At 43.3% G+C, this 13,045-nt stretch overlaps 1 protein-coding gene across 1 annotated transcript in view; it reads right to left on the reverse strand.

Moving 5' to 3' along the window:
* The window catches only part of SLC35F1 (solute carrier family 35 member F1), a 411,149-nt gene that overhangs the window by 32,630 nt on the left and 365,474 nt on the right, over positions 1 to 13,045 (reverse strand). Inside the window, exons 6-7 of the mRNA XM_043890017.1 lie at positions 12,812 to 12,864; positions 4,046 to 4,200 (exon numbers count right to left, since the gene is read on the reverse strand). Of these exons, the coding sequence (XP_043745952.1) occupies positions 4,046 to 4,200; positions 12,812 to 12,864 (208 nt within the window). The remainder of the gene's footprint in view (positions 1 to 4,045; positions 4,201 to 12,811; positions 12,865 to 13,045) is intronic.

Consider the following 13,045-nt stretch of genomic DNA (forward strand, 5'->3'; position numbering starts at 1 on the left):
AACGCATATATATGGAATTTAGAAAGATGGTAACGATAACCCTATATGCAAAACAGAAAAAGAGACACAGATGTACAGAACAGACTTTTGGACTCTGTAGACTGTGACTTTTAACCATCTCCTTAGGGGAGATACTGTGAGGCAACTGGCAGTCATTACTAAACCCTGGAGAGAAGCGGTATCTGAAACCACCTGGGAAGTCTTGAATTAGTTCAAGACCAATTGAACTTGGGCTTGAATTGGTTCGTTTTGTGGTTTTAAAAGTACGTGTGTGTGCGCTAAGATGCTTCAGTCGTGTCTGACTCTTTGAGACCCTATGGACTGTAGCCCGACAGGCTCCTCTGTCCATGGGATTCTCCAGGTCAGAATAGTGGAGTGGGCTGCTATGCCCTCCTCCAGGGGATCTTCCCAACCCAGGGATCGAACCTGCGTCTCTTAAAGTCTCCTGCTTTGGCAGGTGGGTTCTTTACCACTAGCACCACGTGGGAAGCCCCTTAAAAGTATAAGAGATAGATAAATTGGAATTCATCAATATTAAAAACTTTTGTGCTTCCAAGGACACTAACAAGAAAATGAAAACACAACCACAAAGTGGGAGAACCACAAGCCCAGTAATTGTACTTTTGGGTGTTTATTTCAGAGAAAAGAGAACTTTGTTCACACAAGAAGTTGTACATGTGTGTTCATAGCAGCTTCAATATGTAATATGTAATAGCTTCAAACAGAAAAAACCCAGAGTCTTTCACTGAGTTGGTGGTTAAATAAATTTTGGTATAACCGTGCCATGGAATAGTACTCAGCAATAAAATAGAATGAGCTACTGATATAGATATCTGGATGAATCTTCAGATGATTATGCTGAAAAATTACGCTGTGAAAAGAGTCGATCCCCAAAGGTTACATACTGTATTATTCCATTTACATGCCATTCTCGAAGTGACAAATTTAGAGAAATGGAGAATACATTTGTGGTTTCAAGGTGTTAATGAGGTGAGTGAGCACTAAGTAGATATGGTTATAAAAAGGCAATAAGGACACATGTGGGGATGGAAATGTTCTGTTTGTTAATTTAACTGGGTCAGTGTTAATATCCTGATACTGTACCACAGTTTTGCAAGACGTCACCAATGAGCAAAACTAGAAAAAGGGTAAATGGGAATTCTCGTTTTATTTCTTAAAACTTGTAGATTCAAAATTATGAATCTATAACTTTGTCTTGAAAGTTTGATTTTTAAAAAAATAATAGGAATGAATTTTAAATAGAGAAAACACCTATTGTGTTGAACCAATTTTGCCTTAAGGGAATTTATCTGTTAAACTGTAACCAAATACATGTGTATAGTGCAAAGCATTGTTTTAAGAATTTAAAAACTTCTATGACTCCTCCAAATTGGTGAATCCAGGAATATCATTTTCAGATAACACAAGTTCCCTTCTGATGGCATGATGAGAGGTACCACGTGACTTCCTCTTCCCTTGAGTTACTTCTCCTAAGTTAGCAGTAACATAAATGGTTAAGTGGAGAAGATGGACTTTGAAGGGTTAGAATTTACCTGGTTCATCAACCTTCTCAGTTCCTGATGTTTGTTTATGTAGAGAGCCCCACGTCTAACCAAATGAAGTGAAGTGTGAAGAGTGACAGACTCAAGCAGGCACAAACACTCTTCAGGTACCCCTTCCAGGTATTTGTTCTCACATTCAGAGAACATCAGCCTCACTGGCAGCAGACTCCCCCGGAAGATTCCCAGATGCTGATTCTGTGGCCCCGGGGCTATGGACCAGGAATCTGCATTTTTAGCAGTTCCCCTGGTGAAAGCAGACTTTCTGAGCACTGCCATGAGGGATGCTGAGAGCTGAGCTGGATCTGGACTGCCCAAGAGCTGACCGCAGTCCTGCATAAAAACAATATGCTTCGGTCATCTTCCTTTAAGGACGATGAAAGGGATTCTTCTTATTCAAGAGTTTATAAAGAGGATTACAGGAGGAAGTGCTGAGGTTGGAACTCACGCTGAGGAATGGATTAGATGTGGATGCTTAGTTGTAGAGGAGAGAAGAAAAACGGCATTCACTGCGCTGTGCTGGTGAGACCCCAGCTTGGGGGTTGCTTGGGGGTGATTCTGAGGGAAAGGGGTCCTCCCAGTACTGTGGTGGGGAGCAGTGGGAGGAACATGCTGTGATTTTACGTTTTACCCTTATGAGAACCAGGGTGCACTCAAGACTTAGAGGTTGCACCATACAGAGAAAACGAATTACTAACAATGTATCAATGCTATCCAACAATACACAGTTTCTTGAAGTTGCCATTGTTGCCTCAAGGCTGGGCAGAAGGTTCCAAGTAAAGCAGGGACTTCAGCATTTTATCTCTTATCTGCTGCCACAGCCACTTTCTCCACCTTTCCTCTTCCAGATCTGCTTCTGGTCCTCGCAGCTGCCAACCCTGTTAGTGACCTCCTTCCCACCTGTGTCTGCTCTTCCCGGTCTGTTTCTTGGCTATGATTTGGCTTAGCACGGTAATATTTCTGACGATTTGCTTCTGCTGCTTTGCCTCTGGACCTCTGAAGTCTTGCTCTATATACTTGCTCCAGCTCAGCACTTCTCTGGGAACCTCCCAACCCAGTGTGACCTGATTGAAGATGCCCAGCCCACTAAGATGCCCCCTCCGCTGACCAAACACGTGAGAAGGTGATATTAACTATAATGCCACTGATGAGGCACTTGGCTAGAAGTGGCCATAGCAATACCTCTTTCCTTTTGCCTGTCCTAGCTTGGTCCTATGTGTTAGATGTCCCGTGCATGCTTGCTAAGTCATGTCAGTCGTGTCCTACTCTTTGTGACCCGATGGACTGTAGCCCACCAGGCTCCTCTGTCCATGGGATTTTTCAGATGAGAATCCTGGAATGGGTTGCCATTTTCTTCCCCAGGGGATCTTCCCAACTCAGGGATCGAACCCAAGTTTCTTATGTCTCCTGCATTGGCAGGCAGGTTCTTTAAAACTAGTGCCAACTGGGAAGCCCTTGGATATCCCATACTTGTCCCATTTCACATTTGTCATAATCCCTGCTGACTAGTTATAGGACTAGTTAAGGAATGGCAAGTGGGTCTCTTCTCATATACCAATTCTAGTCAGTTGTTAATGAATCAGTTAGTATAGCATTTAAAAGACAGCATCTGATAGCCTAGCTCAGGGGACCATAGCCAGTCAAGTCATGCCTATCTTGGCTGAGGATATGGGTAGAGTCTTACACTTCAAGAGACTGCTATCTTTGGACTAAATGATTTCTTCTTTCCTTTAGGGCTGACAGATTAACTGCAACTGCTTTGTAATATCTCTTTGCATTCCTTTACTGAAACCCCGGTCTTTTAATAAAGAAACTATTTTGAATGCATTAGCATTTTCCATTCATATTTACTATGAAAATATATGCAAAATAGAAACTGCAGGAACTGTGTCTTTTCTCCAAAGAGAATACGCTCCTCAGGTGCCTTTGGCAGAATCCATTTGGCAGTTATAGTTTGGGAACTGGATATCTTCCGAGCTCTAGGTTGGAAAAGGAGTAAGCTTCTGGGGTGAACGATGTCAGAAAAACTGTCCCCCATTATTTGCAAACCTCTATGGCTGTTTCTTGTCTTTCATTATCAAATGTCATAGTTACTAGTCTCTCATAACAAATGTTGCCTCTGTCTTATGTGAGTGAAAGTTGCTCAGTTGTGTCCAACTCTTTGCAACCCCATAGACTAGCCCAATAGGTTCCTCTGTCCGTGGAATTATCTAGGCAAGAATACTGGAGTGGGTTGCTGTTTCCTTCTCCAGGGGATCCTCCCAACCCAGGGATGGAACTCAGGTCTCCTTCATTGCAGGCAACTTCTTTTCCATCTGAGACACTTGGAATGTAAACACCCAGGTCATGGGGGTCAGCATACAGAAGTGCAGTCCTTCTTGATGCAAAATTGCAGAATTAGGGCAACTCCACTGCAAAGCATTCCTACCTATACGTGTTCTTTCCTACGAGCATCATCTTCAGACAGGAGCACTGACTCAACTTACCTTGTAATGGAAGAGAAACAACCCGCAGAACAAGCTGTACAGATCTGCAGTGAGCAGGGAGAGGTTGACCGACGTGGCGCTGGTTTTCTTTATGACCACGGGCATGAAGCTGTAGAGACCAAACATGCAGGCGCTAAAGCCGACGTAGAGCAGTCCTGGAGGGAGAGGAAAGACAGGTGATATCACAGCCTCCTCCGGGGCCTCGGTGCCACAGTGGGTGAAGGGGAACAGCGCCCCCCCTCCATTTCACTCTCACATAGGAGTTTTTCTTTCACTACATCAACTGATGCTTTTTATTGGGTAATACATAGCTAAAACATAAAATAAGAAGTGAAAACCTTCATGTGGAACAAGAACTATATGCTTCTCACACACATCTGATGTTTCGCCTCTGCTGTGAAGGAGAGTGGCTACAATCAGAAATAGGGTCAAAGCTTCTAAATTCTACTTCCGGTTGTGCTGTAACTACTTTCTTGTACCCATGTCTTTTAGAACTTATTTCACTTCTTTTTATTTGCAACATAGGAACAAAACTATTTGGTACCAGTATTGCTCACAAGAATGAATAACTGCATAATCCTTAAAATGAAACCACTTACATGTCAAAGAGATGTGGACTAAGTCACAGTACTGAACTAAAATCCTAACTGTGTGACCTCGGATAGATCACTTCACATGTGCTGTCAGTTTCTTCCAGATTTCTGAATCCTGCTTAGCACTACTCCTAAAACCAGAGTCCTATTCCACCATCACTTTTCCTAGCATATGTGGGCTCTCACACATAGGCTCTGCTCTTTTATAAATAGGTAAATGCTTTGCAGGCCATCAAATAATTAAGTTTTGCAAAACAGAAAGATTAAAAAAAATGCTCTTTTACTACATGATTAGTCCTCAAACTCTGAAATTCTCTCTCTCGCTCTAATTATAACTCAATATACAATTGTTAATACTAACCCCATAAGTACATAATTTTGTTCAGTCCAAAACAGAAGATTAGGGCTAAATCGAGGGTTTGGTTCATCATTTCCTTAATGTTGATACAACACAAATGCAGAAAAATTATGCTCATTTCTCTACCTTAAAAGAATAAGGCATAGAATAAGTACAAGTATTACAACTCAGTGGATCTTTGGGCATTTTTATATAATATTAAATAAAAGATCCAAACTATCCAAGGGAACCTTGATGACATGTTTGGTTTAGGCTGTAGGCAGATCACTTTCTTTGAATCCTATGAATTTTGGAAGATTTGGCAGGTACTGGACACCCAGTCCCTTTGACCCTGAAGAACTGGGATCCCTCCAAAGAGAAATTTGGTTTTCCCATATGGAAAGTATTTAGGGTCATGAATTATTATTCTACATGTTTCTGATGTTAAGTTTAACGATAGCCATGTCACATCCATATAAAAATATTAAGTAAGCAAACTCAGTACAACAGCCCCCTCTAGTGTGGTGGAGATGCCCTAAGAGGAAACTAGAATAATCACTTTTCTATTACTTGTTCAGTAAATTACACAAGTCCTCTTGTGGAAATTCTGTCACAGTCATGTCAGATGGCTTTTGACTCTCTGTCTGAAGTTTTAATTCCCTAAAATTGGTCAATTTTCCTATACTTGGGTTTCATGCTATTTATAATTCATTTTCCTTTTAAACAAGTTACTAAAAAGGCAATATTAAATAACCTATGATTAATACATGAAAAGACATAAAAATTAATTCAGTATTCCTTTAAGGAATCTGAGATGAACAGACTAGACTAGGGATAAGATACACCCTTAAATTAATCTACTAAAAGTAATCAAACTTGATTAAAATATAGTCCAGGAACCAGGGCCCCTGCCCCCACCACTTTTTAAAATTTAGATTATGCATGACTGGGTTAGGAAGTTCAACAATCCTATCCTCCCATCACCTGACCTAGTGTTGATATACTGTGAACTCTGACATGTGAGATCTGATGTTGTATATTCAATTATTCAACCATGTATTCACTGCGTATCTACTGTGTTCTAGGAACTCTGCTATGGGCTAGCATGCAATGGAAAAAAAGGATAGACAAGAAACTTAGAACTGATATTAGTGCTAGGAAGCAAGAAAAGGGTTGCTTATGGGGAATTACAGGGGTATTGCTTTTGGAAAGGTGGAAGTGGCATTGACCTTAAATGCTGAAGGACTAGAAGGAGATGGCCAGGGGAAAAATAATTTAGGCAGGGAGACCTACAAATGAAAAGACCCTAGTGGTTTCCAGGAGCTGCAAGAGGCCAGAATATCTGAGCAGGATGAACAGACTGAAGCAGTGATAAGAGAGGAGACTGGAAAATTAGGCAGGGGGTGGATTATGTGGGGCCTTGTAGGTCTTGGAAGGAAGTTGATATCTTATTCTAGTTGTAATGGGAAGCCATTGTGGAATTTGTAGCAGAAGGCTAACTTGTAGTCTGATCTACCTTTCTAAAAGATGGCTTTAGATATGCAAGGAAAAGGACTGAAGGAGTGAAGCTCAGAGGAAACCAGTGAGGAGCACAGGGTCTCCCTCCAGGCAAGAGATGCTGGTGGCTTTTGCTCGGAGTGGCAGTGGCAGTGAAGGGAAGTGGCTGGTTTCTTAAGGTTCAGCATGCCCTGCTGGTAGACTGGATGTGTTGTTGTTGTTTAGTTGCTGAGTTGTGTCTGACTGTTTTGTGACCCCACTGCCAGCCAGGCTCCTCTATCCATGGGATTTCCCAGCAGGAGTGCTGGCCCGGGTTGCCGTTTCCTCCTCCAAGGGAACTTCCTGACCCACAGATTGGACCCAAGTCTTCCGCATTGCATTGCATGGTCTTGCAGGCAGACTCTTTCACTGCTGAGCCACTGGAGTAGCCTAAAATCTTTCTACTCGATTTTACAACATTCCAGAGCAGTTGTTCAGAACCACTTGTGTTCTCCCAAGACTTTCCTGGTGGTCCAGACTGGATGCATGTAGTAAGAAAAAGGACAGCATCAGAGACACCCATGGGTTCACGTGGTGGTGGGGGTGTGGTCGCTAAGTTGTGTCCGACTCTTCGCGACCCCATGGACTGTAGCCTGACAGGCTCCTCTGTCCATGGGATTCTCCAGGCAAGAGTAACTAGAGTGGGTTTGCCATCTCCTTCTCCAGGGGATCTTCTTGACCTGGGAATCGAACCTGGGTCTCCTGCATTGTAGGCAGATTCTTTATGAACTGACCTACAAGGGTTCATGTGGATTCTGGCTAACTAGAAACTGATGCTGATTATGACATCATTTACTGAGCTGCAGAGAACTGAGCAGGAGGACCAGGTTTTCAGGGGAAAGAAAAAGCTCCATCTTGAACATGTTCAGTTTGAGACGCTTGTGCATCATCCAGAAAGATTTGTCCGGTAGAGAGTGGATTTATAATTGGTAGCTCAGAGAGAAGAGTGTGACTTTACAAGCAAACTGATGAGCCACGGAGTGGAGGAAAAGAGACTCACAGCAGAGTTCACTCTCCTCGTCAGGCTGCCTTGAGATTCTCCAAGTTTAAACACTTACATGTCCTAAACTTATTCTTTACAAATGCAGAAATCAAATTTAGGGGGATGGGAATAAAATACAAACACCATCACACTTAATCACTTTGCTGGGTCAACCAGCATTTCTGTGTGTGGATAACCAGTCAGCCAAATGAACACAAGATTGAGAGTGGGCATGTTGTGTTGTTGCAATTTGCTGATTTTTTGTTCTCAGATAAAAAATTAACTAGTTAATGGACATTAGTGATACACCCGGAGAAGGCAATGGCACCCCACTCCAGTACTCTTGCCTGGAAAATCCCATGGATGGAGGAGCCTGGTAGGCTGCAGTCCATGGGGTCGCGAAGAGCGACTTCACTTTTACTTTGTACTTTCATGCATTGGAGAGGGAAATGGCAACCCACTCCAGTGTTCTTGCCTGGAGAATCCCAGAGACAGGAGAGCCTGGTGGACTGCTGTCTGTGGGGTCACACAGAGTCGGACATGACTGAAGTGACTTAGCAGCAGCAGCAGCAGCGATACATCCGAAGGCCCAACTTGCTGTCTTTATGGGATTTTTCAAGCACTCGATCAACAGGATCAAACAAACTGAATTACTTCTGACTGATAAACATGGTGGGTACAATAACTATATTTTCAGACAAAGTATATGTATGATCGTTTCTTTTCGGAAATGTTTTCTCTCTCACTAAAGACAGGATTTGGTAACTCCTGTCCTCATATGCTAAAGAGATTTAAGCTAGAGAAACTGGGAAGAATACCATCAGCTAAGACTAAGTACTTGCTATGTGTCATGTACTTTATGTACATTAATCTCCACAACAGAATAACACCATTGCTATTGTTATCCTCTTTACACACATGAGGAAATAGGCTCATAGAATGTATTGGTTAATAAACACAGTCCACAGCAGGTTCAACAGAGGAAATACAATATGGGGTACAAGTTATAAAGGAGTTTGAATGGGCAATGGGGAAAGATGGATGGTAAGACAACCCAGACATTAGCAATGGCAGTAAATTATTCATATCCCTGGGGCCAGAGAGGTCCAGGGAGGAGGCCATGTTATCAGAGGTCAGAAGTCAGGGAGGCGGAGCAAAGGTGTAATCAGAGGACACTCGGCCACTGCTAGAGACTTGACCTGAAACAGGGAGACACATCCTGGTCTCTTGCTTCCTCCCACCCTCCAGTCTCCTTCTACTGCCTCCCAGGGGCCAATCTAGCTGAAGTCAATTAACATGCCAGCCTGGGAGGCATTGTTTGCCAGGGTCAGTCTCTGCACTGCAGAGCAGAGAAAGGGTAAGATAGGCAAAAGACAAGCTTCTAGAGGCCGAGTAGCTCACCTTCAGGTCACTCAGGCTGCCTGACTTTAAATTCTGAGTGCATACCACTAACCTATATTGTTTAATTATTATGAAGAGAAATAGGACTTGGATGAAGCATTCTATTTGGCTGTAATGAGCATATCATTTTATATGGGATATATACACAATGCATTGTAATGCATGATATATCATGTGATGGGGGATATATGTGTTTATTTGTAATGGATATTGTATATACATATGTATAGTATATGTCTGGGTTTGCTGCATATATTTTATCTCATCATTTTCTTTGGGATCGCACTGGTATTCTTTCACTTTCCTTTGACAAGACTAGATTTTTAAAATATCATTTTTTAATTCTTAAAAATAAAGGCGAGGTAAGATGATGTCAGGACATATGTACTAAGATGCCAAGCTTGGGGGCGGGCTCAGAGGGTGCAATTAGTCCCACCACAGGCAGCCACGAGCCCAGTGAAGCGCCTTAGTTCCCCAGCTCCAGTTCGGCATTAGCAAAAAGAAAGGCTATACTATTCTTAATGATATGTAAGGTTTTTTTCTGCTTTGTGGTCCCATTACTGCATCTTCAGGGAAAGGTCAAATCTCTTGTTTTGGCCTCCAGGACAAAATCAAAGCCAAAGCAATCTTTGCCCATGGCAAGAAAAGTGAAGCCCCAGGGGCTTCCCTCGTAGCTCAGTCGGTAAAGAATCTGCCTGCAATGCAGTAATCTGCCTGCAGTGCAGGAGACCTAGGTTCAATTCCTGGGTCTGGAAGATCCCCTGGAGAAGGATATGACAACCCACTCCAGTATTCTTGCTTGGAGAATCCCATGGACAGAGGAGTCAGGCAGGCTACAGTCCATGGGGTCGCAAGAGTTAGACATGACTTAGCAACTAAATCACCACCACCAGCACACCACAAATCAGTACTAGGTGACCTGCCTCTCATGTTTCCTTCCTTTGACAATGGACTTGCATATCAGCTAACACTTGTCCTTCAATACAATGGCAAATGGGATAAAGGGAATGCTTAAGCTAGTTATTAGATTTCACACACGCCTGCTCACTGAGACCATGTTAGTCCTATAAGGTCCTACATTTCACTTGAGTTTCCTGATTACATAACCAGCCCCAGTCTTTCTGTTCAGTAGAGTAAAATTAGGAAATAAAAACAAACAGCATCAAAGGTTGTTATCTTCTTGCTTTTAATTACTCTTTGTATCTTGCAATTGGTCAATGTTATTAGAAAATATCAGAAGCTGTTAAAAAATGCTTTCCGAATCCAGAAAATATAAAACATGTTTATTATCCCATTTGATCCATAGAACAAAAAATGTTTTTACTTTGGTAAAATGGCAACCACAGGAGCTGTGCAAGAGACTGTGATGGGATCACTGGTGGGAGATAAAGAGAGTCTTGGCTCTTGGTCTGTCAACTACAGCACACGGATCAGAGCTCAGCATTCTAGGGTGACTTCCTACAGCATGTGGGCAGGCCTTGATGGGAGCTCCATCCCCCTGGGTGTCTCCCTGCCTCCAGGGCCCACGAGTTGCAGTAGCCGCTATGCCATCTCCTGGTTTCCCAGAAAGAAATGTCAAAGCTAAGCCTAAGCCCCGTGCCCTTTCTCCACTGTTTTCCCTTTTGTCTACATTTTTGTAAGTTGAGAGACAGCAAGACAAGCCTGTCTCCTTGGCTTGTCATTCATTCATCCACTCATTTAAAAAACACTTCTTCATTAAATTTTATGTGCCTAGAACTGAGCTAAGTCACTAGAAGCTTATAGTAGGTTGGGATGAGGTAGGAGGACAAAGATGACCCTTATCCACGCTTCAGAAAGAAAAGATGAATATTTGGTTCCTTTTCTAGACCATTTGAGACTCATTTCCAATCAGGAAAATTAAATAAATGGCTTTATAATGTGTTCCTTTTACACGGCCCTTCATCATCTTGGACCACAGGGAATTGACATTTTCATAGCAATACGAGGGCTCAGTGTGCTCTGATGACACATTTAACTAACACTGAATTATAACAGAGCCTTGGTGGACATGCACATGACATCTGCATAATTGGAGGACAAATTATTTTTTATTAGTGCTACTGCTATTAATATAAAATTAATTTATACTCATGGACCACTGCATGTGAAGTGTTACCAAGCACAGCTAACATTCTGGCTCTGAGGCTCACAGAGGCCATGAGGCTGTAACCTGCAGCTGGCTTCCCTTCTCAGCCGCCTTCCTCTCCTCCCTACAATCCCTTGTCTTTATTGACTTTCATTTAATTGTGTCATTTTACAGCAAAACTCGAGAGAAATTAAACGGCCGGACTGTGACAGACACAAGGGCTGGGGAGCGCGTGAAGTCACTAGAGAGAACCCCAGGGGAGTGGGGCAGAGTTCTCCAGTGCCTGCTGTGTCTTCAGAGGGAATCTGTCAGCAGCAAGTCAACCCTGGACGCTTCAGGGTCCAGGTAAATGGTGCAGGGAGCTTTATGTCTCTGTTGTCCTTGTTCAGAGAAGCAGAATTTGACCGGAGCCATTCCCTTGTAGCTCAGTCCGTAAAGCATCTGCCTATAATGCAGGAGACCTGAGTTTGTATTACTGGGTTAGGAAGATCCCCTGGAGAAGGAAATGGCAACCCACTCCAGTACTCTTGCCTGGAAAATCCCATGGACGGAGGAGCCTGGTGGGCTGCAGTCCATGGGGTTGCAAAGAGTCGGACATGACTGAGCGACTTCACTTTCCCTTTTCACTTTCATGCATTAGAGAAGGAAATGGCAACCCACTCCAGCGTTCTTGCCTGGAGAATCCCAGGGACGGGGGAGCCTGGTGGGCTGCCGTCCATGGGGTCGCACAGAGTCGGACACGACTGAAGTGACTTAGCAGCAGCAGCAGCCAGTGTTCTTGCCTGGAGAATCCCCAAGGACAGAGGAGACTGGCGGGCTTCAGTCCATGGGGTTGTAAGAGTCGGACACAACTTCGCAACTAAACCACCACCACCACCACCATTAGTTCTATGAAAGAGCATGTAAGCTGGGGATGGCTCAAACAGTCCGCTTCGGAGTGGCGAACCACTTGTATTTTCACTTTCCATTTGCATTCATCGGGCACGCATTTTCCAAGCACCCTCATAAGCCAACCTCCATGCTCAGTGCTGGAACCCAAGTGTCTTGGTATAGACACTGAGGGGAGGTTTCAGGGCTCCCTCCCTGACCTCTGAGGGTGGGAAATGTCAGTCTCTTCCAAGGCTTGCTGAGTGATCATTATCAGAGCATCACCTAGGATCTTAACTCCTTGTCCTATTTTTTTTTTTTTTTAAGAGAAAAGTGACTTTTGAAATAGGTGGCGCATAGCTGCCCTGGATGACTGTGAAGTGGCTCAAAGCATGTCTGGTATTTTCCACTGAGTCCATTTGGAGATCAATTAACCGTGTCTTTTGAGCAAACTGCTAGCTTCTGAAAAGGTTTTTATGGGTTCAGAATGTCCATTACATTGTTTCCTTTTGTGCCTTTTTGTTAAGTTCAGCTTTTTTTTTTTTTTTTTTTTTCCCTTTAGTAAAGTGTCACTTTTTAATGATCACATCAGTTTTGTGTTTCTCAGCTAGAGCAAATTGCTGTCATTTGTGTCCCACCAGCACCTCGGGGCATTTTTCTTTCTGGTTGGTCTTTAACCTAAAAACACACTTCTGTGCCTACACTAATGGCATCTTGACGATGATAATGGGCAGAGGCTCAATTAAGAAACATTATGAATCATACAGTTCAGTCTCCTCTAGTGGGTGAGAGTTCCCAGAGTGACAAGGGGGGTTTCATTTTCTCTTGTCCCCTGCAGTCTAAGTCCTCTCCCGGTTGGTGCCTCACCGCCACCCCAGTCACTCTCCAAAGGTTATTTTCCTGGTTTACTAAAAGCAGCATCTCAGGTGAGCAAACCCCTTACCTATTTGCCAGTCCCAGGGCACCTTCAATAGCTCCTTGTGCTCCATTATAGCTCTGTGGATTGAAAGAAAGCAGAGCTGATGAGCATTGTGGCCTACTTTTTTTCTTGTTGTTGTTCACTAACCAGATTTATACAAATCGTGAAGCAACCAGTTGAATTCCAAGAATAACTCTGGATCACACAGAGGCTAGTTTCATTAGGTAGCTCAGCCCAAGATTGGTTCCCGCAGACCCA

Source organism: Cervus elaphus, chromosome 28, assembly GCF_910594005.1.
Source record: "Cervus elaphus chromosome 28, mCerEla1.1, whole genome shotgun sequence".
NCBI lineage: Eukaryota > Metazoa > Chordata > Mammalia > Artiodactyla > Cervidae > Cervus > Cervus elaphus.